Source organism: Podarcis cretensis (assembly GCF_951804945.1).
Source record: "Podarcis cretensis genome assembly, chromosome: 7".
Taxonomy (NCBI): domain Eukaryota; kingdom Metazoa; phylum Chordata; class Lepidosauria; order Squamata; family Lacertidae; genus Podarcis; species Podarcis cretensis.
In genome coordinates this window covers 47,938,857-47,963,651 of record NC_137176.1, presented here as the reverse complement: position 1 = coordinate 47,963,651, position 24,795 = coordinate 47,938,857, and the positions used below count along the sequence as shown (strand labels likewise).

Below are 24,795 nucleotides of genomic sequence, written 5' to 3'. Positions count from 1 at the left end.
CGCTTCAGGTTACATACGCTTCAGGTTACAGACTCCGCTAACCCAGAAATACTACCTCAGGTTAAGAACTTTACTTCAGGATGAGAACAGAAATTGTGCAGCAGCAGAAGGTCCCATTAGCTAAAGTGGTGCTTCAGGTTAAGAACAGTTTCAGGTTAAGAACGGACCTCCAGAACAAATTAAGTACTTAACCCGAGGTACCATTGTACCTTTATTGTCATTGTACAACCTTAACATTATAAAGCATGAGAGTAGATCCGCCCCAGGTTATATCTTCCATTTGAGCTCTTCCATTTCTAATATGACCCATCTGTTCCGTATTGTTGCTGTTGTCTTAAAGGCTAGTGGGTGACAAAATGTCTTAACTTCCCTGACATGTATGAAATATAGGCTGCTTGAATCTTTTCTTCATATCTGATCAATAGTACTTCAAGAATTGAACCAATTACAGTTTATTACATTATAATGAGCTGTGCAGCTAGATGCTTGACTCAGAAGTCACAGGCTTTGGGGATATACTTGAAAAGAAGGCTATTGTTCCATCCTCACTTTAACTAAATGTCCACGGGGTAGGCTAGTAGTAACTGTACTTGCAGCCTTTTGTAACTCTCAGGTGAAAATGATCATCCTTCCCAGGCTCTAGCTGAAGTTTTCAAGTAAGCATTACTTCTGTTTACTATCAGTCAAGTATCACAGAACAAATAGCAGAGTAGTCATCTTCAAAACTCCTGGCCTCCTGAGATAATTAAAACCATTAAGGATGTATTGTTCAGCATTAAAGCTGCTTAGTAATGCTTATTATTGTTTGTCATGCAGCAACACATGGCAAATTCAGCTATTGCTGAGGTGATAGACTCCATTTTTGTTTTGTTTTTAAGAGTTCAAGATTTTTTGGGTGGAAGCCATATTGGGTAGTACTGGAACATGGAGTCCTCTCCTGGTACCAAAAACAGTAAGTGTGAAATTGAGCATCTCTCTAAAGCCTTTTGAATGTATAATATTGATACCATCTGCTTTTGAAACATGATTTTGAAATTGTTGAAAAGTTGAACTTTCTTTACCTATACATAAGTTGAAATTTATTTCTTAAGATTATAATTTTATCATTCTATGTATTTGAAGAATGTGGTTTTTATTTATATTATGATGGATTGACTTGTATTACAAGGAAAACTACCTTTGCATTTGTTTTCAGTGTAAATATAATGGGCAGTATTTTATTATTGGTCTTAAGTCCACTGAGTTCAGTGGGTTTATTCCAGGTACGACTCAGTCAAATACCACCCAATCACATTCTACTATAAAGAAATTCTGCATCACTCCAAAAGCCTTTTGGTGGCTGTAATACTGATGATGATGATAATGATTAATTATTTGTTCTGCCTTCTTTTGAAGGGCTGATATTGGGAACAGTAATCGCCGCCAAGGATGCAAGCACTTAACACAAGCCATTTGCACAGTAAGCAAACTGGGGAACTCAGAAATATCTGTTATGATTGTGGACAGAATGGGCTAGTGTGTTAGGCTTAGGTATGGAATATCCAGGTTCAGATACCCAAGCAACAGAGCAAGCATTTTTAGCCAAGGTTGTTCTGTTTTTATTTTTGGTGTTATGGTATTGTTGTCGTTTAGTCGTGTCCGACTCCTCGCGACCCCATGGACCAGAGCACGCCAGGCACTTCTGTCTTCCACTGTCTCCCACAGTTTGGTCAAACTCATGCTGGTAGCTTCGAGAACACTATCCAACCATCTTGTCCTCTGTCGTCCCCTTCTCCTCGTGCCCTCCATCTTTCCCAACATCAGGGTCTTTTCCAGGGAGTCTTCTCTTCTCATGAGGTGGCCAAAGTATTGGAGCCTCAGCTTCACGATCTGTCCTTTCAGTGAGCACTCAGGGCTGATTTCCTTAAGAATGGATAGGTTTGATCTTCTTGCAGTCTATGGGACTCTCAAGAGTCTCCTCCAGCACCATAATTCAAAAGCATCAATTCTTCAGTGAGCAGCCTTCTTTATGGTCCAGCTTTCACTTCCATACATCACTATACGGACCTTTATTGGCATGGTGATGTCTCTACTTTTTAAGATGCTGCCTAGGTTTGTCATTGCTTTTCTCCCAAGAAGCAGGCGTCTTTTAATTTCGTGGCTGCTGTCACCATCTGCAGTGATCATGGAGCCATTATGGCATTATCTGGTTCTTATTTGTGAGCCACTTTTGAGGCATAGATACTTTAAACAGCTGAGGAGAATTACGTATCCTCTACTTATGGCACATGATATTTCCTCCCATTCCTTAGAAAAATCTACTAGAATTCTACATGTTCGGGCTTTGTGTTTGCAGGGCATTCCTTTTTTTAGGGTATCATTTTTTAAATCAACCTAGCTTCTAAAAAGGCTAACAGTCAGGTAACAAGCAGTACAACTTATAGTTTTGCAACATGCCCTATCCACAGTAATAAACTTATAAAAATAAATTACTGTGTAAAATGCACACATCAGCTTAAACTTATTGTGAGTAGGGGTAAAGAACGATGACCTCCAAGTGGGACTCAGAATTCATAGCCAAATATATTTTTGAAAACAGTCACACAATGCCAAGGCTGTGATTAAAAAGCAGAATTGCAACAAAGGGGTTGCAAACGCTGCAGGAAAATGAGGACTCTGCTCTGTGATTTGTACAGTATGCAAAACTAAGCAAGTTGGCATATATGCTGTTTTGCATTCTTCTTTTGTTAGTTACAGGGCGGGGGAAATAACAACAGAGAACATAGAATGCTCTGCCCTTTGGTTACTGGAAGTACTGCTGGACCTCACCTTGACTCCACAAACCCTGACATTTGCCCATAACATGTTCAAACCTATCCTTAACAGTCATGATTATTAAAATCTTCAACGGGGTTTTCAACAGGGAACTGTATGCTTTTAATGAAAGGGCTGTGTTGTTTTCATTGTAATCATCTATATGTTTTTAATGTATCTTCTATTGATGTTTAACTGTTTTATTAATGATTGGGTTTTTTTTTTTTTATCTCTCTGTTTTTAGCTGTTCTTGTTTTATTTGTAAGCCACCTTGAGTCCCTGTCAGGGAAAAATGCAGGTTAGAAGTAAAGACATAATAATAGTAATCTGATTTTTATTTTAAAATGAGATTCTCAGAATGATGTTGTTGGGTTTTTTTGCACCAAATTTTCTCTGAAAGAATGAAGTGGGCATGGATTTAACGAGATACAAATACACCAACTGAATTATCTCTGACAAAACTCATTTTGCTTGATAGTTTGCTATTCTTTTTTTTTCCCCCAGTTATAGAGCTTTAAGTGAACAAGGTCCAGACAAACTAGGGATGTTGGATTTGACCTGTAAATTTTTCAATAACTTAGTCACTTTTGCAGATGGAACTTGTATAGGAAGCACTGTGCAGTTTGTTGACCTTCTGTTTCTGACCTGCTGTCTCTGCTTCCAATTGAAGGTAAAAAGTACAGACGGCAACCTCTTCTCAATCAAATGCTTTGATAATACGGTTCACAGTTTTAAAGTTCCCAAGACCAATCAACAGTCAAGAGAGGTAAGTATTTCTTTAACCAATACTTGGTAACTTGTGGATTCTTGCCAAGAACAAAACCACTGCTTGCCTAAATGTCGTTGGATAGGAATCTTTAGAGGCTGAATTTATTGAGTTCTTGTAATGCCACACTAAATTATCTTATTGCCATGATGAATGGTGCTGTGTAGTTGTAGCTTTGTCTACTCCTTGTGCTTCACAGGGAAAGCAAGGCAATAACTAAACTGCATTCTTCTCACTCTGCCTGAAAATTTCCCTTCCTTCGCTGCAACTTCCTTCGCTAATCAGACTAGGGAAGGCTGACATTAAAGGCACCCCCATGTCCACAGTGCTCCATGCAGGGTCAAACCCAACTTTTCATGAAATGCCTATGAGAAATGACAGGGACAAATAAAACAAGTGTTTATGCTCTTATATATATTAATTCATATACTATTTGTGCCCCATAAGCTTTAATTAAAAAATACCTTACTAGATGCTTGCCTGTTGGTCTTTAACAAAGATCCCCTCCCCCTCAAGATCAGTCTTTTTTTTAAAAAAAAGTCTTATCATACCACTTCCTTCCTTCATTGCTATCTAACTTTTGCCACCCCATCTTTGTCACCTCTGTTGGTAAGCTCTCAAGATAAGAGCCGTGATGATTTGTGTGGACTATACCCTATTAAAAATTAAAAAGTACCAAATACCAAAAAGTACCAAATACTGCTTTCTGCTGAAACCTCCCCCCTTTTTCCCCACAGAACTGGGTACAGGCAATAGAAGACCATTCAGCATACAGCACACACTATTGTACTCAGGAACAACTGAGCGATGAAGAAGAGGAGGATGACACAATATCAGTTGCTGAGTTACAAGCTTCCCTCAAAGTAAGAAAAAGCTTCTGTATCTCATGCTACGTAGAGGTCTTCTTGACTCTCTGAATTTCTGGATAACTTTTACCCTAGGGCCTTTCCTCTGGAATACACCAACACGAGGTGCCCTGGTCTGTGCAACGAAGGTTTAAAGGTGTACATAATAGAACTTAAAAGGTCTGTAAAGGAATCTCTCTCCTTTTGCTTTCTCCCTCCCTCACACATACTAGGCTTTATCTTTAAGCCATTCTCTTGCATTTTGAGCCGCCATTTTCATTTGTTCTGTATGAGAACAACAACGGGTTGAATTTCCTTGCTTTTGCAGCCAGATTTGGGGATGAGGCACAGATCTGGGGATTCTAGCGTATGCACTTCCAGTGTTTTGAATTCCTGGAACAAGCTCTTCAGCTTCCCACTCCCGTCACTGCTATCAAACTCAGAGAGATGCAGACCTTGTTGATATTTGGGCTTCTTTTGATTTCTGCTACAAGTGTTGCTACTATTTCCTCATTTTTCATTTATTAACATTATTCCTATTGTAGCCCAGCATTCAGCTAAATAGTCTTGACATGAGTTGTACATGCAGTTCATGATAGCCGTTAAGTTAAAAACCACTTCCTGAAGAAATGAGACATTTACAGATAATGCCACACATTTTAATTTCCTTTGGATTTGGGGGGGCACCAGAGACTTGTGGTAATACTTTAAGTTAGAAATATACAAACAGACACTACATGGCAAACAAATACTCCTAAAACAGCAGTAAAACAGCTAATCTTGCATCTGGCTCCTAAGATGCTTCACTTTACAATTCACATCTGTTAGTACTGTATATCCAACAAAGTAGTTCTGTTAGTTCAAGGATTTCTGGCTGCACATTGGAACTTCTCCTCTCTCTTCTTTAAAACAATTTCACACATACGTTTATATATACATGTATGTCCCAGGTCTGAAGGTCTTCATGGCACTACTTAAAATAGTGTGTAAAATATACAGTGGTACCTCGGGTTACATATACGCTTCAGGTTACATACGCTTCAGGTTACACACTCCGCTAACCAAGAAACAGTGCTTCAGGTTAAGAACATTGCTTCAGGATGAGAACAGAAATCGTGCTCCGGCGGCACGGCGGCAGCAGGGGGCCCCATTAGCTAAAGTGGTGCTTCAGGTTAAAAACAGTTTCAGGTTAAGAACAGACCTCCGGAACGAATTAAGTACTTAACCCGAGGTACCACTGTATCAGCTTCTTCTACTGTGGTTTTTTTTTAGAACTAGCTACTGGGCAGATATAGTTCTTCTGAACAGTGGTGTAGCGTGGGTTGTTAGCACCCGGGGCAAGGCAAGTAATTTGCGCCCCCTAACCCATGGATTTGCGCCCCCTAACCCTAACCCCCAGATGTTGCGCCCAGTGCGGCCGGCCCCCCCCTGCACCCCCCACGCTACGCCACTGCTTCTGAACACTTTCCTGCCTGCCTTTAAGTTGTCTAATAAGAAAGTAATTAACTTTTCCTCGGATACCAAACAAGAAAAAACAGTCACTTTAAGTTACATTCATTTAAGTCATTAACTGGATGTAATTCACTTCTAAAGCAACTTTAATTCAGTCTATGTAGCCATGTGACACTCAAAACAGGATGCTGTCCAGAGTAACACCTTCTCATTTACTAGAGGTAGTGGGGAGAGGAGAGAGGGTTTTACTGCTTCAAGCCAGAAGAGGGAGCTGTTTTGTTTAAATATTTCTGAAGACCTGCGTAGGTATTTTTTTAAAACAACAACAACAGTATTAAAAGATTATTTGAAAACCTCTGATTATAGGAAACAGTTCTAGCATAAGAAAAAAAGTTCAGTAATTGATTTTCATTATAGTAATAAGGTAAATAAGTAAGTCTAACAAAATGCACAGTTGCAGTGCTAGTATTTTTTTTATCCTAAGAATAATTTGATATCTAAACTCTTATCTTGCATAAAAATATACACTTCCTGTGGGAAGGGGGATTATTGGTTTGTTGTTGTTATTATTTTTACTATGTATTTTGTGGTTTATATATTGTAATTTTATGTTGTGAACTGTCCTGAGATCTACAGATGAAAGGTGGTATACTAATAGTAAAGCTAAAGATAAAGGGACCCCCGACCATTAGGTCCAGTGATGGACGACTCTGGAGTTGAGGTGCTCATCTCGCTTTACTGGCCAAGGGAGCCGGCGTACAGCTTCCAGGTCATGTGGCCAGCATGACTAAGCTGCTTCTGGCGGACCAGAACAGTGCACGGAAACGCCGTTTACCTTCCCGCCGGAGCGGTACCTATTTACCGTATCTACTTGCATATTGGTGTGCTTTTGAACTGCTAGGTTGGCAGGAGCTGGGACTGAGCAACGGGAGCTCACCCCATTGTGGGGATTCGAACCGCCGACCTTTTGAGCGGCAATCCCTAGGCTCTGTGGTTTAGACCACAGCGCCACCCGTGTCCCATATACTAATAGTACTAATTTGGAAAAGCAATTGACGATTTTTGAAAATTGGATGGCCAATTAGGGTTGTAATTAGATTAAATTTCTCCAGTACAGTGGTGCCCCGCAAGACGAACGCCTCGCAAGACGGAAAACCCGCTAGAGGAAAGGGTTTTCCGTTTTGGAGGCGCTTCGCAAACCGAATTTCCCTATGGGCTTGCTTCGCAAGACGAAAATGTCTTGCGAGTTCCTGCGGGTTTCCCCCCCCTTTTTTCCCCCTTTTCCTAAGCCGCTAAGCCGCTTATCAGCTGATCCGCTGATAAGCCGCTTAACAGTTGTTCGCTAAAAGCCGCTAAACCGCTAATAGCGCTAATCCGCTAAGCTGTCAATGGGCTTGCTTCTCAAGACGAAAAAACCGCTATACGAAGAGCCTCACGGAACGGATTAATTTCGTCTTGCGAGGCACCACTGTATTTTAAAAGTTCTTAATGAACTTCATGAGTTTGGTCATCCCTAAATACTGACAAAACTTTGCTTGAAACTGGATGGAAGGTCTTGGTTTAGTAACACCAACAAAAACCCTGGAGGAAAAAAAATGAATGATATGAGTCCCCAGTGGTGCAATGGTTCAGTGTTTCTGGCTGTTAACTACTACACATGCCAAACTAATACCTCTTTGGCTTCTTACAGCTTTTGCCTCTCTTTATATAATAATAATAATAATAATAATAATAATAATAATAATAATAATAATTATTATTATTATTATTATTTATTTGTACTCCGCCCATCTGGCTGGGTTTCCCCAGCCACTCTGGGCGGCTTCCAACAAAGATGAAAAATACACTAAAATGTCACATATTAAAAACTTCCCTGAACAGGGCTGCCTTCAGATGTCTTCTGAATGTCAGGTAGTTGTTTATCGCTTTGACATCTGATTGGAGGGCATTCCACAGGGTGGGCGCCACTACCGAGAAGGCCCTCTGCCTGGTTCCCTGTAACTTGGCCTCTCGCAGTGAGGGAACCGCCAGAAGGCCCTCGGAGCTGGACCTCAGTGTCCGGGCAGAACGATGGGGGAGGAGATGCTCCTTCAGATGTAGAACATGTTCTTTTCTTGGCTTGTTTTACTGCATTCTTCTAGTATCTTAGATTAATTTTAAGCTACTTTATTTCCTGTAATCATCCTCTACTATCCATACTTCATCCCAATTTCCTTTCTTTATACTGTACAGATCTTCCAAGGGGCATACCTGGGAACATAACTACAGCGTGTGCAGAACTCTAAATAGGGCCAGTACATGCTGTACTGTTGCAGATAGTTTCTGGTTAAACCTTACAGCGCATTGCTCATTTCAGGGCAACTAGTGAATAATTCTGCTTAGTCTAATGTGCTTTATCAGTGCCTTAAAAATTTATGCTGTGAAATTTGAGCATCAGCTGTGTCACCTTGAAAACAATTGTACTTCTGGAAACTAGAGGATGTACCTTCAGCCATAGAGGGCCTTAGTTTGGAAATTGATGTCGTGTTTGTTCTTTTTTTGTCCCAGTATGATGGTGCTTCCAATAGAATAAACTATAGCTCAGAATCAGCAATAGCCATTATTAAACGCTGAGTGTGGGTGAGCAATGTGGCAAACTCAGGATGCATTTATTGGCTTATTAACAGGGTGATCCTATGTATGTCTACTTAAAATTAGGTCTGAGATTAATGGGACATATATCTGGATTTCAGCCTAACTGAAGCTAACCGTGCAAAGGACAGTATACATACTGGTGGAAAACCTGTACTTTTCAGTATGTTGTTGGATTCTAACTCCCACCAGACTCAGCCAGCATGGCAAATGGTCAAAGATGGTGAGAATTGTAGTCCAGCCACGCTTGGTTCCTTCCCCCTAACTTGAGATAGACAAATAGGTATAATACTTCCTTGAATCAACCTATAATAATGTTATGTGGGTGCCTTGATTCCCCTGAATTCCTCAGTGCCAGATTCCCCTAAATATCTGATAGGTGTTAGAATTTCATCAAGCCTCCTGAATCCCTGGATCCAGCAGGGATTCAGTTGCCAGAATTGCCAGGCCAGCCTGATAATGGCCGCTAAGTATGAGTTGTTAACTTAACCAAGATGGTAAATAAACCATATATTATAAAGACACCACAATCTCTGCTGTGCCTGGACCCATGGAATCTACTCTGCTACAGAGATTGAGGTGGCATGTAACAATATATCCAGAAGGGTGTGCAAGCCTCTGAATTATAGTAAACTGCATATCCTATTACGTTTGAGTAAATTGCTTATGCCACTGTGTTTGCCCATTAAGAAGTCCTTTCACCTATTTTATCTCTTTATGGCCAAGGTAAAACTCGTAAATAGCAAAGAAAGGTAGGAGAATTGCTTCTGAAATTCATGGGTAGCCATTTTTTTTAATGAGCTGCTATGGCTCTTGGATGTCCTTTATATTGTGACACTTTAGAAATAAAACCATACATTAAAAAAATGCTGGATTAACACTTGTAGATAACATTTTTTTTGGTAAAATTTCACATGTAAATAATATGAGCAGCTGCTCTCTTTTTGAAATAGAGGGCCGAAGTAGATGAGAATTGGAAATCTGTAATCAGATCTCCATCCCTTTGTTTTTGAAACAAGCAACTGCAATGAAGGTACACCTGAATTTGGACTGTGGAACGGTGAGGGGACACTTGACATTTCCCCAGTGTAAATCCCCGCCAAAGCTGATATTTGTCTCCTTAGGGAAAAGTCATGGTTCCTCCATGGCTGCTGTCTTTTCTGCTTCTCTTTCTCCTTTTCTTTTCTTAAAAAGAAAATTAGAGATCTGTAGTGGCATCTCTCATATGTCACCTAGTTTGGCACCAAGTTTTATAATGATGTAGGTCATGTTTAATTGGAAAGAAACTCTTTAAGATTTGTTATTCTGAAAGTGTAAATATCTGTTTCCTCTCCACAGGTTGCACAGTCATGGCAACAAAGACTTGATAAAGAGATTTCTGGATTCCTCACCGTAATTAGGTCATGTGACACTTCTCAAGGTGACTTGCTTTTCGTTCATAATAAGGAACTCTCTTGTTGCTTTGAAACACTTTCCAAGCTGATCCGCAAGAACAGCCTTAACTAGTTTCTCAGTAAATATGGGACCACCCCTGTTCTGTCTGACCAGATGTCTCAATCAGGCCTTAGTAATGGATGCAAAGTTAGCTGATCTCATACTCAGCATAAGTTTTGCTCTTTTGTGTCCTGATGTTTGCAAGTAATTTAACTCACACATTTTGATACAGTTTAATATCTATTTTTCAAAAGGTTAACTTCCACTTTCTGTGTGTCCCTCAATATGCACAGAGAGGGGGCAGGTTGGTTTAGATACAAGCAGCGACCATTTTGCGTGCGTTTGATTGGTGTGCGACCACTGGTGTGCAAGCCATTTTTGGCCCTGAAAGGGGCCCGGGCAGAAGGGATCAGACTTACTTGCACTTTGCCGATGAGCACAATGAGCTGGAATGCGACCCCCTCGCAAACGGGGAGTTGCCTCTACTGTGTGAAATTAGAGCATTTATTTTAAGAAAGTAAACCTGACAAGTATTTTAGTACTCATGTTTCATAAAATTGTGCGCATTTAAGCTGCAAAACCTTCTTCGTCAAGGCAGTATCTAATGCATTTTTAGAAATGAAGAATTCACTGGGGACAGCAGCCTTCTCAACCTTATCATTCTGGACTTCTCTTGCCAAAACACCTGAACTTTCTGCAATGCTGTTAGAATAGTACTTCATCTTACAAAATTCTTATACAGGCCTATAGTGTTCAGATGTTTCTAACTTCTATTGCTCTCAGACTGTCAAAATTTTGTGCAACATTTGTAAATGAAGAACAGGAGGATACAAGATTTTAGAAGTTGTGGTAGCTGACTCAGAAACACAAATTTGGGGTTATGTGGTAATGTGCCTGTCAGGGAACTGCCATCGGAAGAACAGGTGGTGGAAAGGCTCCCGGAAAATACCAGAGACACTGCAGCAGAAGAGGGAACCAGTGGGGGGGAGCAGGAGCTCCAAGGGAAAGGGAATCGGAGGGGAGGCTCTGGGATACTTCCAGTGAGAACAGTGAGGAGGTAGCAGGACCCCCTTTAGGGACCCCCATCCCTCGCCGGAAACTGTCACATAGAGAATCCAGGAGACGCGTTTCCGTTAAACAGCTTTTATGTTGGAAACGCTTCCGTAGACGCCCACTGTCAGATTCTACCAGCGACTGACGGAGCCATGCCAAAGGGCTCCGCTCAAGGCAGAGATTTACTACACTGAGTAATCTCTGAGGGATCAAGCTTTTACGCACAAGCAGCTCATTATCCCATCACAGTGCCATTCAGTTGGTATGAAGGAAATGTTACTGTTCAGATATTCCCATGGGCTTGTCCAATAGCAGTGGACCATCAAAAGCACTGTCTTGGTTTGTCCTCCTGTCTTGTGATCATAAATTTCATAGTAAATTGTACTTCCTCCTAGCTAAGACCTGTGGGTTTTATTACAGCAGAAAGTAATTAAATGTTCTTTAATTAGACATTCCTTTTTCTCAAGTCAAAGATATCAAGTGTATCCTATATAAGAATGGCTGATGGATGAAAGTTCCGGGTCATGCTTCTGTGAGACTGTTTTAATAATAAACTTTGTTGGTTACACGAGCTAAAACAACAACAAAAGGTGGGGTGGAATAAAACAGTAACACATATATTACCTGCCCTTCTTCTAAAGGAATGCCTACTTCATTTCTCAAGAAAGCTGAAGGGGTTTCTGAAACATCAAGAGAAACTTGTGAAGCGCTGAGCAATTGTCTCAAACTCTTCACTAAGCAAGAAGGGGTAAGTATTTCTATATGACATACTCTCTGTGAATCAAAACAATGGCAAGTATCTATAGAAGAACAACATAAGAACATCATTTGGATGGGATCTTTTCTGTCCTTTGCAGCCTTGAGTTCTGATTGCTGAGCAATATTCCCTATTGGTTTGGACATTTAAGAACTTCAAATATTTAATGCAATGTCACTTAAGTTCATAGCCTGAGAAAACATCTGAAGTCTTCTCACAAATAACAAATGCAGTTTCAGCAGAGAGACATTGATATTAGAACTCTAGAACACTGGTCAAGTTGATAAAAAGAAAGAAAGATTAGAAGTGGAAGAAATATTGGGTGGAATGTGCAGTCTGCTTCCAGGAAGAAGCAAAGACAAAAGATCGCGGCTCCTTAAGGTTATAGTGTAAGCTTTCATAGATGAGTCAGCTTCCTCAAATGCATGAAGGTTGGCAGGTATATGTATACGTGGGGGAGGGGAGGTGGTGGAATTGTAAGCACTGGGGTCAAATGCCAATGAAATGCAAAAAAGAAAACTCAAAAGACAACTGAATTAAAGCTTAAATGTATGCAAGATCAGCACAGTCACTATTCACAATGGCAGAACCGTAAGCCCACAACTTGTGCACATTTAACTTGGCAATTTATTTATTTGCTTAAAATAAAAGGGGGTGGGAAGGGGGCAGGTTCTGGGAATACCGACTTTGGCAATCCCATCCACCATTGAACCCAATGGGTTCATGCCAGAATGTAATACCCACATTGTGTACTTTGTAACTGGAGATCACAATCAACCTACATTAGCTCTGTTAACATGTTGGGGAATAGGAAACCCTTGTCTGTATTTAAGTCCAGATAGAATATATTGAAGATTGATTCAGAAGTTTCGTGATGGAATTTTCTATTTAATGTTGCTTTGTTCAGGAGGGGAAAGAAACTAACTTTCAGATCAGCAGTATATAATAATAATAATAATAATAATAATAATAATAATAATAATAATAATTTATTATTTGTACCCTGCCCATCTGGCTGGGTTTCCCCAGCCACTCTGGGCGGCTTCCATAAAAACCAAAAATACACTAAAATATCACAAATTAAAAACTTCCCTGAACAGGGCTGCCTTAAGATGTCTTCTGAATGTCAGGTAGTTATTTATCGCTTTGACATCTGATGGGAGGGCGTTCCACAGGGCAGGCGCCACTACCGAGAAGGCCCTCTGCCTGGTTCCCTGTAGCTTTGCTTCTCGCAATGAGGGAACCACCAGAAGGCCCTCGGCGCTGGACCTCAGCGTCCGGGCAGAACGAGTAGAGTACTCTGGGAGATTGAAGTGTTCTCCCACTGATTTTTTTTTAAAATGTCATTTTTTCTGTTAGATCTGTATTCATATAGACCTGCTTGTCTTGTGTAGAATGCAGAAGGCATTGCTGGCAAGTAGATGGCAACTAAACTGGAAGATGAACATTAGCCTTGATGTGGCTAATGTTAGGTCCTGTAGTGGTATTACCAGAGGAAATGGGGACAGAATTGACATTGGGTTAGACTATGTTTATAATCTGCAGGATAGCTTTGTTCTCACTGCAGCTAGATTCAGTTGTCAAAAATCCTGCCTGTTTTAGACCAAAATAAGGCTCTCCCCAAGATGGTTCAAGTTCCACAAAGCCAGCAGTTTCAAAACTAATGCAGACATGACTCATTATTGGTAAAGATGCTGTGCAACATCACAAATTGTGCATACTTTCAAATTAGCCTCCACGTACCCCCACTTTTCCTTAAGTCTTTCCAGTCCAAATACAGATGAGGATGAAGTACTTGGGACCAGCAAATACGTTCCATGTTGTGCTGGTCCTTAATGTGTTGCTAAAGGAATCCTCCTTTGACTTTCCATGTGCCTGTTGTTGCTTATGTCCGAAACCAGCAGTATGGGTTCTTTTAGTACAGTACTCTTTACAATCCTTATGCTGGCTTGTCACTGAGTTTTTTTGTGATCCACTATAGTAGGGGTCGGCAAGGTTTACCGGCCATGGACGGATCACTCCCACAGAGATCATCCATGGGCCAGACTGGCGCAGTGCAATGCTGGAAATCGTGCCTGCACATGTCCGCGGTGCTGGAAATTGCTTCTGCGCATGCCCAGACACCAAAAATTGTGCCTGTGCAGAAGCAATTTTGGTGTCTGGACATGCGCAGATGCGATTTCCAGTACCTGCGCAGACTCGCCGAGCGGGTGGCTCGGTTCGGGGGTGGCTCGTGGGCCAGTAAAACGGTCTTTGTGGGCTGCATCCAGCCCATGGGCCACACGTTGCCGACTCCTGCACTACAGTAAGACTGAATAACATGAGAGGTCCAAGTTTCTTATTCTGGATTTGAAACTCCAGCATGAATGAAAGAAAAATATTAACTATCCTATGACTTCAACAGTGGATACGTTGCAAAATGTTTTGAGGATATTTCGGAACCTGAAATGCTTGTTGGGGATAAAACAGGTTGAGTGGTGGTGTGCTGCAACAGAACAGAAGTGAGATTTAACCCCTTAGGTTGAATCACATGACAAGGGCTTAAATTACTAATGTGCTTACATAAATCCACTGCTTATTATAAATTAATTAAGCTCATGGGAAGACAAATAAAGCTACAGTGTAGCCATTTGTTTTCAAGGTAAATTGTTTTCAAGGATAATTGGGTGCATTATAGAATGTTGAGCTGTATTATACGGCATTGTAAACTTGCAAAAGCTCACCGTTAATCTGTATAAAGTTATGGCTGAATTTAAAACGTTTTTATGGTGGTAGATGTGAGTTCAGCTTTGTTTTTCCTTTAGCAAGTTGTATTGCAAATGAGGAAGCTTGAGCTGACCGTGACTCGCAGCACCAGTTACATGACAATGCAGCCCATACAGTGAAGCCATTGTAGGCTCTGCAAAAATAGTCTTGAATAGTGAAAATCTGAGTATATGTCTTCTCCTGTTACACTTGAGATAGGAAAAAGTGTTGGAGGAGGGAAGGATTTGGCAAGTTTAAACTTCACAAATAATGGCTAAAAATGCACCTGTGATTACTTAATGCAGCTAAGTAATTATTCATTTGGACTGTGTTCTTAAGTAATGTATATTACTTAAAGTGAACATTGAGATAGCTGTGTATGGGATTTTTGCCAGGAAGGTGAGGGATAAAACCGGAATGCAATGAAGTACTGGCTTAGAAACAGACTTAAGCAGCACTCCAAAGCCAAGCATCCCAAACAAAAACTTTCCTCAACGAGACTGATATTCAGAGGTTCCCACCGAATAGTCACAGCATATATTAAATTAATACTGAGCAGTATAAAAAAAATTAAGGGGCAGGGCCATAGCTTAGTGGCAAAGCATCTGGTTTGTATGCAAAAGGTGCCAGGTTCAAATTTCAGTATCTCCAGATAGGGCTGGGAGTTTTCCCCATTTGAAACCTGGGAGAGCTGCTACCTTCTCAGTGCTGAGTGCTGAGCTAGGCTGACCAATGGCCTGATTTGGTATAATGCAGCTTCCTGTTATTAACCACTGTTTAACTTTTGCTGCAAGTTGCAAGATGATTTTACCCATACTAAATATATATGTGTTTGTGTGCCTCTTTTCCCCATTGACTGGGGAAAGAAAGTTTCTTATTCTGGATTTGGAACTCCAAAGTTCTGAAATGCCCTCCAGGAAAAGAATGTGTAACAAAAACTTCCCTTTCTCTAGCAATTAAGGTGGAGTCAATTTTTGAAAAATGGGGGAATGCAGGGTGGTGGTTGTTGTTGTTGAAAAAGGAGTATTATTCTGTGTGGGATATGAGCACTAAGCCTTGAAGAACGATGGCATAAATCTGTAGAGAGGGTGGAGGCTTCATTTGCTGTTTGTTAAGCTTAAATGAATTGTTTTCCTACTTGAAAATATTTACAGTAGTACCTCGGGTTACAGACGCTTCAGGTTACAGACTCCACTAACCCAGAAATAGTATCTTGGGTTAAGAACTTTGCTTCAGGATGAGAACAGAAATCGCATGGCAGCGGCGCAGCAGCAGCGGCAGGCCACATTAGCTAAAGTGGTACCTCAAGTTAAGAACGGACCTCCGGAACAAATTAAGTTCTTAACCTGAGGTACTGCTGTATTGTAGATCCCCAGGGTGATCTTGGGATAGTTATCTGGATCAGGACTGCAGCATGGGGAGAGGCAATCTTACTCCAATGGAAACTTCTCCCTACCACTGCTATGCGAAACTGCAGGACCACAGTAGGGGGCCAAAGGGATAAGCCCATTGACCCCACTCCAGAGAAGGCCCCCTCATGTTGGCATTTCTGCAGTAAAAATCACACTCAAAAGCGAACAACCTGATTAATGCCATAGTTCAGACCTTAGCATTGCATATATTAAAGTGCAAAACTAAATATAGCTGTTGTGATCAGGGTCAGAATAAAAACTGTATGGTGCTGGGTTATAAAATGTGTAGGGTTCCTTTGTACCTAACCCAGTTTCTGTCATCTATGCCCATTAACAAATGTACTGAAATCAGATGGGCACCTGTCCCTGTGTGAGTGTCTGAGGGCCCTGCTCTTGCCGCTTACCACCTACCTGGCCCAGGGCGGGGCCTGAAGCCTCACAGGGACTGCTGTGCTCTGCTGCCCAGGAGGACTCTCCTGTGTGAGTGTCTGAGGGCCCTGCTCCTTCCTGCTACTTACCACCTGGCCCAGGGCGGGGCCTGAAGCCTCACAGGGACTGCTGCGCTCTGCTGCCCAGGAGGACTCTCTTGTGTGAGTGTCTGAGGGCCCTGCTCTTGCCGCTTACCATCTACCTGGCCCAGGGCGGGGCCTGAAGCCTCACAGGGACTGCTGTGCTCAGCTGCCCAGGAGGACTCTCCTGTGTGAGTGTCTGGGGGCCCTGCTCCTTCCTGCCACTTACCACCTGGCCCAGGGCGGGCCCTGAAGCCTCACAGGGACTGCTGCGCTCTGCTGCCCAGGAGGACTCTCTTGTGTGAGTGTCTGAGGGCCCTGCTCTTGCCGCTTACCATCTACCTGGCCCAGGGCGGGGCCTGAAGCCTCACAGGGACTGCTGCGCTCTGCTGCCCAGGAGGACTCTCTTGTGTGAGTGTCTGAGGGCCCTGCTCTTGCCGCTTACCATCTACCTGGCCCAGGGCGGGGCCTGAAGCCTCACAGGGACTGCTGTGCTCTGCTGCCCAGGAGGACTCTCCTGTGTGAGTGTCTGGGGGCCCTGCTCCTTCCTGCCACTTACCACCTGGCCCAGGGCAGGGCCTGACGGGCCTCACTAGGACACTTGCTGTTACTGTTGGAGGGGTGCAGAGTGCTTTTAAAATGTTTTAAAATTTTTCTTTTGAATTTTTTGTATGTGGGGGGGGTGAGGGTGGGATGGATGTTTATTGGGCCTGGGAATTTGTTTGATTTTATGTTTTTGTAATTTTTACAGGTTTTTTGTTTGTATTGTTTTATTGGTTTTGTTTGTTTGTTTGTTTGTTTAAGGTGTTGTTTTGTTCTTAAGGGGAGTGGTCAGGGCTGCCGGGGAGTAGGTCCCAGCCAACAAAATGGCTGGGGCATGGTCCACAGGGGGGGATGCACTGGGACAACTGATCTCAGTGATCATGGGTAGGAGGAGGAGTTACGCTAAGATCAGACCATGTCATTACAGAGGAGGCAGGTTTAGTCGTTGTCTGAGGACTATCCCTGCCTCCGGGTCTGGTCCTGACCGGATGGATACTAGAATCAGCAAGGGATACCCACATGACCTGAAGGTGCTGCTGTGTAATGCCAGGTCAATGATTCATAAGACCACTGCCATCCATGACTTGATCATGGATGGAGGACTTGACCTGGCATGTGTAACAGAGACTTGGTTGGATGAAGCAGATGGGCCTGTCCTTGCCGCTGCTTGTCCACCAGGTTTCTCTTATGCACAGCAACCCAGGTCATGTGGGCGGGGAGGGGGGGTTGCAGTGATTTTTAGGAAGTCATTAGTTTGCACCAGGCGTCCTATTGGGAAGACCCAGTTTTCCGAGTGCATGTTCTGGAAGTTGGGCAATAGGGGCAGTACAGGATTCCCCGCTGCACCAAGGATTCCCTGTCCGAGCTGCTTCAGGTTGTGGCGGATGTTCTCCTGGAGACACCTAGCTTGGTTGTCCTAGGGGATTTTAACATCCATGCCAACACGACCTTACAAGGGGCTGCTTGGGACTTCGTGGAAAGCATGGCCTCCATGGGGCTGTCCCTGAATAAGTCTGGCCCAACCCATAGCCGCGGACATGCCTTGGACCTGGTGTTTACCTCTATGGATGTTGGTGATCTGACACTAAGTAAAAGCGAAACGAAAGAAGTGCCATGATCAGATCACTTTCTGGTGCAACTGGACTTCTCTGCGGCCCATCCCCTCTGCAGGGAGGTGGGACCGATTCGGATGGTCCGCCCCTGCCACTTAATGGATCCAAATGGTTTCCAGAGAATGGTAGGGGATGCTTTATCCCATGTTGATGGCCTTTCAGCCGATTCCCTGGTGGCCCACTGGAATGTGGAGTTAACCAGGGCTATTGACTGTTTGGCTCCGAAGCGCCCTCTCCGATTGCATGGAGCCCGGGCAGCCCCGTGGTTTTTCACAGATCTGAGGGCAATGAAACAATCGTTGAGACGGCTAGAGCGCCAGTGGCGGATAACTCATTCCAAATCTGACCAGACACAGGTTAGAGCTCAATGTCGAGCCTACCAAGTGGCGATAGCGACAGCGAAGAAGACTTTCTTTGCCGCCTCTATTGCATCTGCAGAAAACAGCAGCAGGAGACTCTTTCAGGTGGTTCACAATTTAGCGGAACCACCTGTAACATCAGGGCCCAGTAGGGGCCACATGATCTCCTGCAATGATTTCGCAAAGTTTTTTGCAGATAAAATCTCTCAGATTCGGGAAGAAGTAGACTCCACCGTGGGAGCAGGGCCAGGGCGGGAGAGTGCTAGAGTCCTGTCTAGTCAAGTTGTGTGGGATCAATTCCTATCTGTTATCTCCGAGGATGTGGACAGGCTGCTTGGACGAGTGAAGCCAACCACCTGTCTCCTGGATCCTTGCCCATCCCAGCTTATAAAAGCTAGCCAGGAAGGACTGGGCGATAGGCTTCGTGGGGTGGTGAATGCTTCCCTCCATGAGGGAGCCTTCCCAGACCCGCTGAAAGAGGCGGTTATTAAACCGCTTCTTTAAAAACCATCTTTAGATGCGGCCACGATGGCCAATTATCGCCCAGTCTCAAATCTTCCATTCTTGGGCAAGGTGATTGAGCAGTGGTTGCTGAACAACTCCAGGCACGCCTGGAAGAAGCGGACCATTTGGATCCCTTCCAGTCGGGATTCAGGCCTCATCATGGGACTGAAACTGCCTTGGTCGCACTGGTTGATGATCTCCGGCGGGCTAGGGACAAAGGTGAGAGCTGTTTCCTAGTTCTGCTGGATCTCTCAGCGGCGTTTGATACCATCGACCATAACATCCTTCTGGACCGTCTTGAGGGGCTGGGAGCTGGGGGCACTGTCATACAGTGGTTCCGCTCCTTCCTCCTGGGCCATGTTCAGAAAGTGGTGGTGGGGGATGAGTGTTCAGACCCCTGGGCTCTCACTTGTGGGGTGCCTCAGGGTTCTGTCCTCTCCCCCATGCTTTTCAACATTTACATGCAGCCACTGGGAGAGATCATCAGGAGGTTTGGGCTGGGTGTTCATCAGTATGCGGATGATACCCAGCTCTACCTCTTTTAAATCAGAACCAGTGAAGGCGGTGAAGGTCCCGTGTGAGTGTCTGGAGGTGGTTGGAGGATGGATGGCGGCTAACAGATTGAGGTTGAATCCTGACAAGACAGAAGTACTGTTTTTGAGGGATAGGAGGCGGGCAGGTGTGGAGGATTCCCTGGTCCTGAATGGGGTAACTGTGCCCCTGAAGGACCAGGTGCGCAGCCTGGGAGTCGTTTTGGACTCACAGCTGCCCATGGAGGCACAGGTCAAATCTGTATCGAGGGCAGCTGTTTACCAGCTCCATCTGGTACGTAGGCTGAGACCCTATCTGCCTGCGGACTGTCTCGCCAGAGTGGTGCATGCTCTGGTTATCTCCCGCTTGGACTACTGCAATGCGCTCTACGTGGGGCTACCTTTGAAGGTGACTCGGAAACTACAACTAATCCAGAACGCGGCAGCTAGACTGGTGACTGGGAGCAGCTCCCGAGACCATAAAACACCGGTCTTGAAAGACCTACATTGGCTCCCAGTACGTTTCTGAGCACAATTCAAAGTGTTGGTGCTGACCTTTAAAGCCCTAAACGGCCTCGGTCCAGTATATCTGAAGGAGCGTCTCCTCCCCCATCGTTCTGCCTGGACACTGAGGTCCAGGTCCGAGGGCCTTCTGGCGGTTCCCTCACTGCGAGAAGCAAAGCTACAGGGGCCAAGTTACAGGGAACCAGGCAGAGGGCCTTCTCGGTTGTGGTGCCTGCCCTGTGGAACGCCCTCCCATCAGATGTCAAAGCAATAAACAACTACCTGACATTCAGAAGACATCTGAAAGCAGCCCTGTTCAGGGAGGTTTTTAATATGTTACATTTTAGTGTATTTTTCATCTTTGTTGGAAGCCGCCCAGAGTGGCTGGGGAAACCCAGCCAGATGGGCGGGGTACAAATAATAAATTATTATTATTATTATTATTATTATTATTATTATTTCTTTTTATTAAAATAGCTTCAGAGGACATTTTTTGGGGGAATGAATGTACGTCTAGCTTATGAAGTTTGTTGCTGAGTGCTCCATGTGACTCCACTTGTGAAATAAATCTATTAATGTGTTGGTGGTGGTGGTTTCTTTAAATAGCACCATTTTGTATTCTGTTTCGCAAAATGAATGGAAAATTAAAATTCTGAACGAAATGTGATATACTCATTTACATTCCCCCCCCCCGAGAATGTGGTTCAGATTACAGGGATATTTAACAGCTAGGTCACTCAGGCTGCAGTCTTAAACTCGTTTAATAGGAGCCGTTGAACAAAATGGGACTTATTTCCAAGTAAATACGTTTAAGATTGTGCTTAGAAGGGAGGGCTGCTAGGCTTCATAGCACTGTTTGTAGGCCAAGCCTAGGCTCATTTAGTTGTTCTTCAGTGGTGTAGCCGTCACATAATGTCTTGTTGGGTGGTGATTCTGGGGTTAATCTTCATCATTTAGGCATTGTTTGATTCCCATTCCAACATAACCATTCAAGGGTCCTTTACCTGCTAGATTGTATGGGAAGTATCTATGCCAGTACAATGTATTTTGGGGGGTGGGGTGAGGGGGTAGCAAGAGTGTTTTGTGTGTGGTCCAATAATCCATGTGGGAATTATTAAAATGTTGTCTCACCTGTATGGAATTCTCAAAAAGTGTGTATGTTTTGTTTGTCTTTCTTCTTGCTGCAGCAGCAGCAGCCATACCAAACAAAAAAAATAAATTGGAATTGTGGTTTTCCACACTGCTTTTTGAAGACCTTATTTCTTTTCATTTTTTTCTTTTTAAAAACCTCAGCATATATAACTGCTTTTTGGGGGGTGGGGAGCAGCTACCTTTACCAGTTTAACTGACAGGCAGGACTTAAAGTGGTCCAGCATTTTCTGGCCTTAAGGTAAAAGAATGAGAAGTTTCACTGTTGGATTTTTGCCTGTCAGGGAACTGTGAGGAATAGGAGTTCTACAAAAATGGCTGACTTCAAGTTGATATAACAAATAATTAAACATCCCCCTCCACCCCGCTGCCTTTTGAATTGCATGTTGTGGTTAAAGGTGGGGCAAGACACACTTTCTTGTCTGTCCTGTCTGTCCTGAACTTCAGAAGACTCAAATCTGTGCATATTTACGCATGCAGGAATAAGTATGTCCCCCTGCTTAAAAATTCGAATAGACATGGTTAGGATTGCACTTTTAAATCCTCCTGAATTCAGTGGGGCTTAATCTCAGGTAAACGGGATTAGAACCGCAGTAGTATTCCTTGGCAAGCCCTCCTCTTGACCAAAGTTGCACTTAGGCTTCAACCGTAATGCGTGTCTTTGCGGAAGAGAGAAATATTTTCGCAGCAAGCAGGATGCCTCCGTGTGGCTTGCTGCACACATGCTCCCCTTCCCACTCTTTAGGACCCAGCAGGAACTAGAGTCAGTACTTGGGTTAACGGGTTTGCAGCTCCGGCGAAGGCTTGGCTCCCCTTTCCCTTGCATCGTCCTGAAGTGCGCGCGGGGCGGGCGGAGGAGTGGCCTCCGTTTCTCCTCCACCATCCCTCTCCGACTCCCGCGTCTGACTTGGCCAACTCCAGGAGGCGCGGGGACCGCGTGGGGGCGCCCCAATTTGGCCCTCCAGAAGCCGACGCGCAGCGCTTCTGAGTCAAGGGCTTTCTTCTTTCGCTTGCTGCTTGCAGCAGCCGGTGCAGGGAAAGCGCCGGCGTCCTAATTAAGCTGGTGCTGCGCCTGCTTGCTTGTATCTCCGCTATCCTTGGTTGTTGTTGTTGTTGTTGTTGTTGGGCCGGGACGTCTCTTGAAAGCCTTCCCTGCTCGGGAGCTGCGAGCCTGCAAACTGCCCCCGGGGGTGGGGGGAACCCGCTTGGCTCTCGCGATAAGCCCTGCAGAGGCGTTGGTGCAGTTGCAATAGCGGCGCCGATTTGGAGAGCGGACTAGAAAAACGAGAAGGTGACTGAGGCGGCAGCAGCAGCAGCAGCAGCGGAGACCTTGCAGGGCTGCGCGCGAGGTCAACAATGCCCTGGTGACAGAGGCGGGAGGAGAGGACTCCGTGGCTGGGCAGCTTGAAACGCAAGACGACCTTTGCCAGCAGCTCCTAGGATTCACCGTGTGTGTGTGTCAAGGTGTGGAGCACAACGAACGAGCTGGAACGGTAGGTTTCTCGGGGCATGCAGGTCTTGTGTGTGTGTTTTTCTTTGGCATTACGTATCGGTGGGGAAATATTCTTGAGGAAGAGATGGGAGGTGCAAGGACAAGAGGGACTGATCTGGGATTCTGGCACCATGGGAAGGACATGCTGCCAGGCTTTGCCGCTCTACTAGGCTCAAAATCTATTCCATCATCCCCTGACCCTGCTAGCTTGTGCTATAAAGCTGAAAAGTTTGTAGTTTCTGGTGCTTTGTTTTCTGATGCTGAAAGTTTAATGGCTTCCTTCTGACATTGGAATGCATTCCTCTTCGCTGTGTCAATGAGCCTTTAAAAATGCCTATGTGTTAAAACATAAGTCAGTTCTCAGAACTGAGTTCTGGACATTTTTTTAGTAGTGGGGGCTCCTTAAAAATAAATAAATTGAAGCTTAAGTAGAGGATGCAAGTAAAATTATAGTTTGTGGTATTACTTCACTGACAGCATTGCTTTTATAGTTTCATAGAAGTTGGTATTGTTATATTTCAGTCTTTGCAAACTCCAAAGAGATGTTCAATATTGACATTGAGGCGTTTTCAGCCATATCACTATAGTAGCACATAGATACAGGTAAGCTTCCTGTCAGGTGTGTGTTCTGTAGAACAAAGGATATGCTTTGGCTTTAAAATGCAGTACATACAGATATTAATCTTAATTTGAAGGTATGAAATGAGGACACTGAAACTAAAACTGACTAATTTACTTGAAGTCTGAGACGTGAGTGAAATTCAGTAGTAACCTAACAAACTGCTATGCCCTTGGAAGTTAAGCCCTATTGGTTTTCAGGGTTCTTACAAATAAATGTATTTAAAATTGAGGTTAATTTTTTCATAACTTAATTCTGTTTATTCCTTTGTGGGAAGCATCTTACTTCTTAAAAGAGTGATGCTAGGCTGGCTTTATTATTTGCTGCAGTGCTTCTACTTAATCCACAGTTTTCTGGAAACTATCGCGCCATCTGCAATGTACGTTTAAATTACTGTAGCATTGTACCACTTTAGACAGTCATGGCTTCCCCCAAAGAATTCTGGGGGGCTACCTACTGAAGCATTTTTGTTTGAAGGTTGGTCTAGTGGTGGTTGTGTTCATGATAGTTAAATAGAACCTCCAGGTTCTAAGACAGTCTACCTTTTTGTATCTCTTGGTGTTGGGTAAACAGCAGGTGAGAGATGTCACCTTTAGGCTAGTGGCAGGTTGCAAAATCAGGCTGTGGGAAAAAGCTTGCTTGATTAAATGGACCTTTATGTCTCTTCTTATGTTGTAGGGGACTGCTATCTTACACCCACTTTTACTCATGCTGAGTTTCCTACATGGGTATCGCTTCGGTGTAGGAAATTATGACATACACAGCATGGGTGAATGGGGGTGAAAAGTGGTGCTGATGTGCAATGGACCCTGTGGGAACTATGGGTATTTGGCCCGCTATTCACTGGGTACTGCTAGATCTGAGTGGCAGCTTACCTAAACCCATTAACCCCTTCTCCTCCACTGTAACCAAGCTTAAGAAGGTGTAGCTATATTTGTTCCCATTCATCCCTTGCTACCATCCCAACTACAATTTTTAATTGTAAGGTCCTTGTGGGCAGAGACAACTCAATCTCGCTTTCCGTTTTCTCCCCTCTTTCTCATATTTTATTTCTTTTTCTTATGCAACACTGGAAAACACAGGGTAGCAAAGTTCTATGCAAAGATGAACTTGCTCCAAACTTTAAACATTACAACAATGCCGCCTACGATTATGTTAGCCCATCCCTCATTCTTCTAGAACGAAAGGCTGTTATTTATTGGCTACTTGAAGGTCCCATAAGAGACTTCAAGCACTTATAAAGGGAAATCTCAAGTGCAACTGCAAATATCTAGCTTACCTCATCTGAACTGCAGACCATTAAAAAAAATATTTCGAAGGAAAACAGAGTGATGGATTAATCCCTAGAATGTTGATCTTTCCCAATTTATTGTGGCCCTTAGGGGATTTATTTCCAGCTCCAAATAGTATGAGTATTGTGTGTTGTGCAGATGTCTCTTCATGACACTTGGCACACTCCCTGGAAAGATGTGGAAGTGTATAAGCCTTACTTATGTGTTACAGGGCTGGCCCTACTCCAAATGGCACCCAGGGCGAGGAATATTTCAGTTCCCACCCATTTGCTGGGTTTTTGAAACCCTTTTTGT

General features: G+C 43.7%; 1 protein-coding gene across 4 annotated transcripts in view; it reads left to right on the top strand.

The window, feature by feature from the left end:
* OSBPL1A (oxysterol binding protein like 1A) overlaps positions 1-24,795 on the top strand; it is a 76,994-nt gene that overhangs the window by 17,600 nt on the left and 34,599 nt on the right. For all 4 annotated transcript variants that reach the window (XM_079982629.1, XM_079982630.1, XM_079982631.1 and 1 more), the window contains 6 exons: positions 879-952; positions 1,396-1,459; positions 3,464-3,559; positions 4,297-4,422; positions 9,826-9,907; positions 11,616-11,722. In XM_079982629.1, the coding sequence (XP_079838755.1) occupies positions 879-952; positions 1,396-1,459; positions 3,464-3,559; positions 4,297-4,422; positions 9,826-9,907; positions 11,616-11,722 (549 nt within the window). The remainder of the gene's footprint in view (positions 1-878; positions 953-1,395; positions 1,460-3,463; positions 3,560-4,296; positions 4,423-9,825; positions 9,908-11,615; positions 11,723-24,795) is intronic.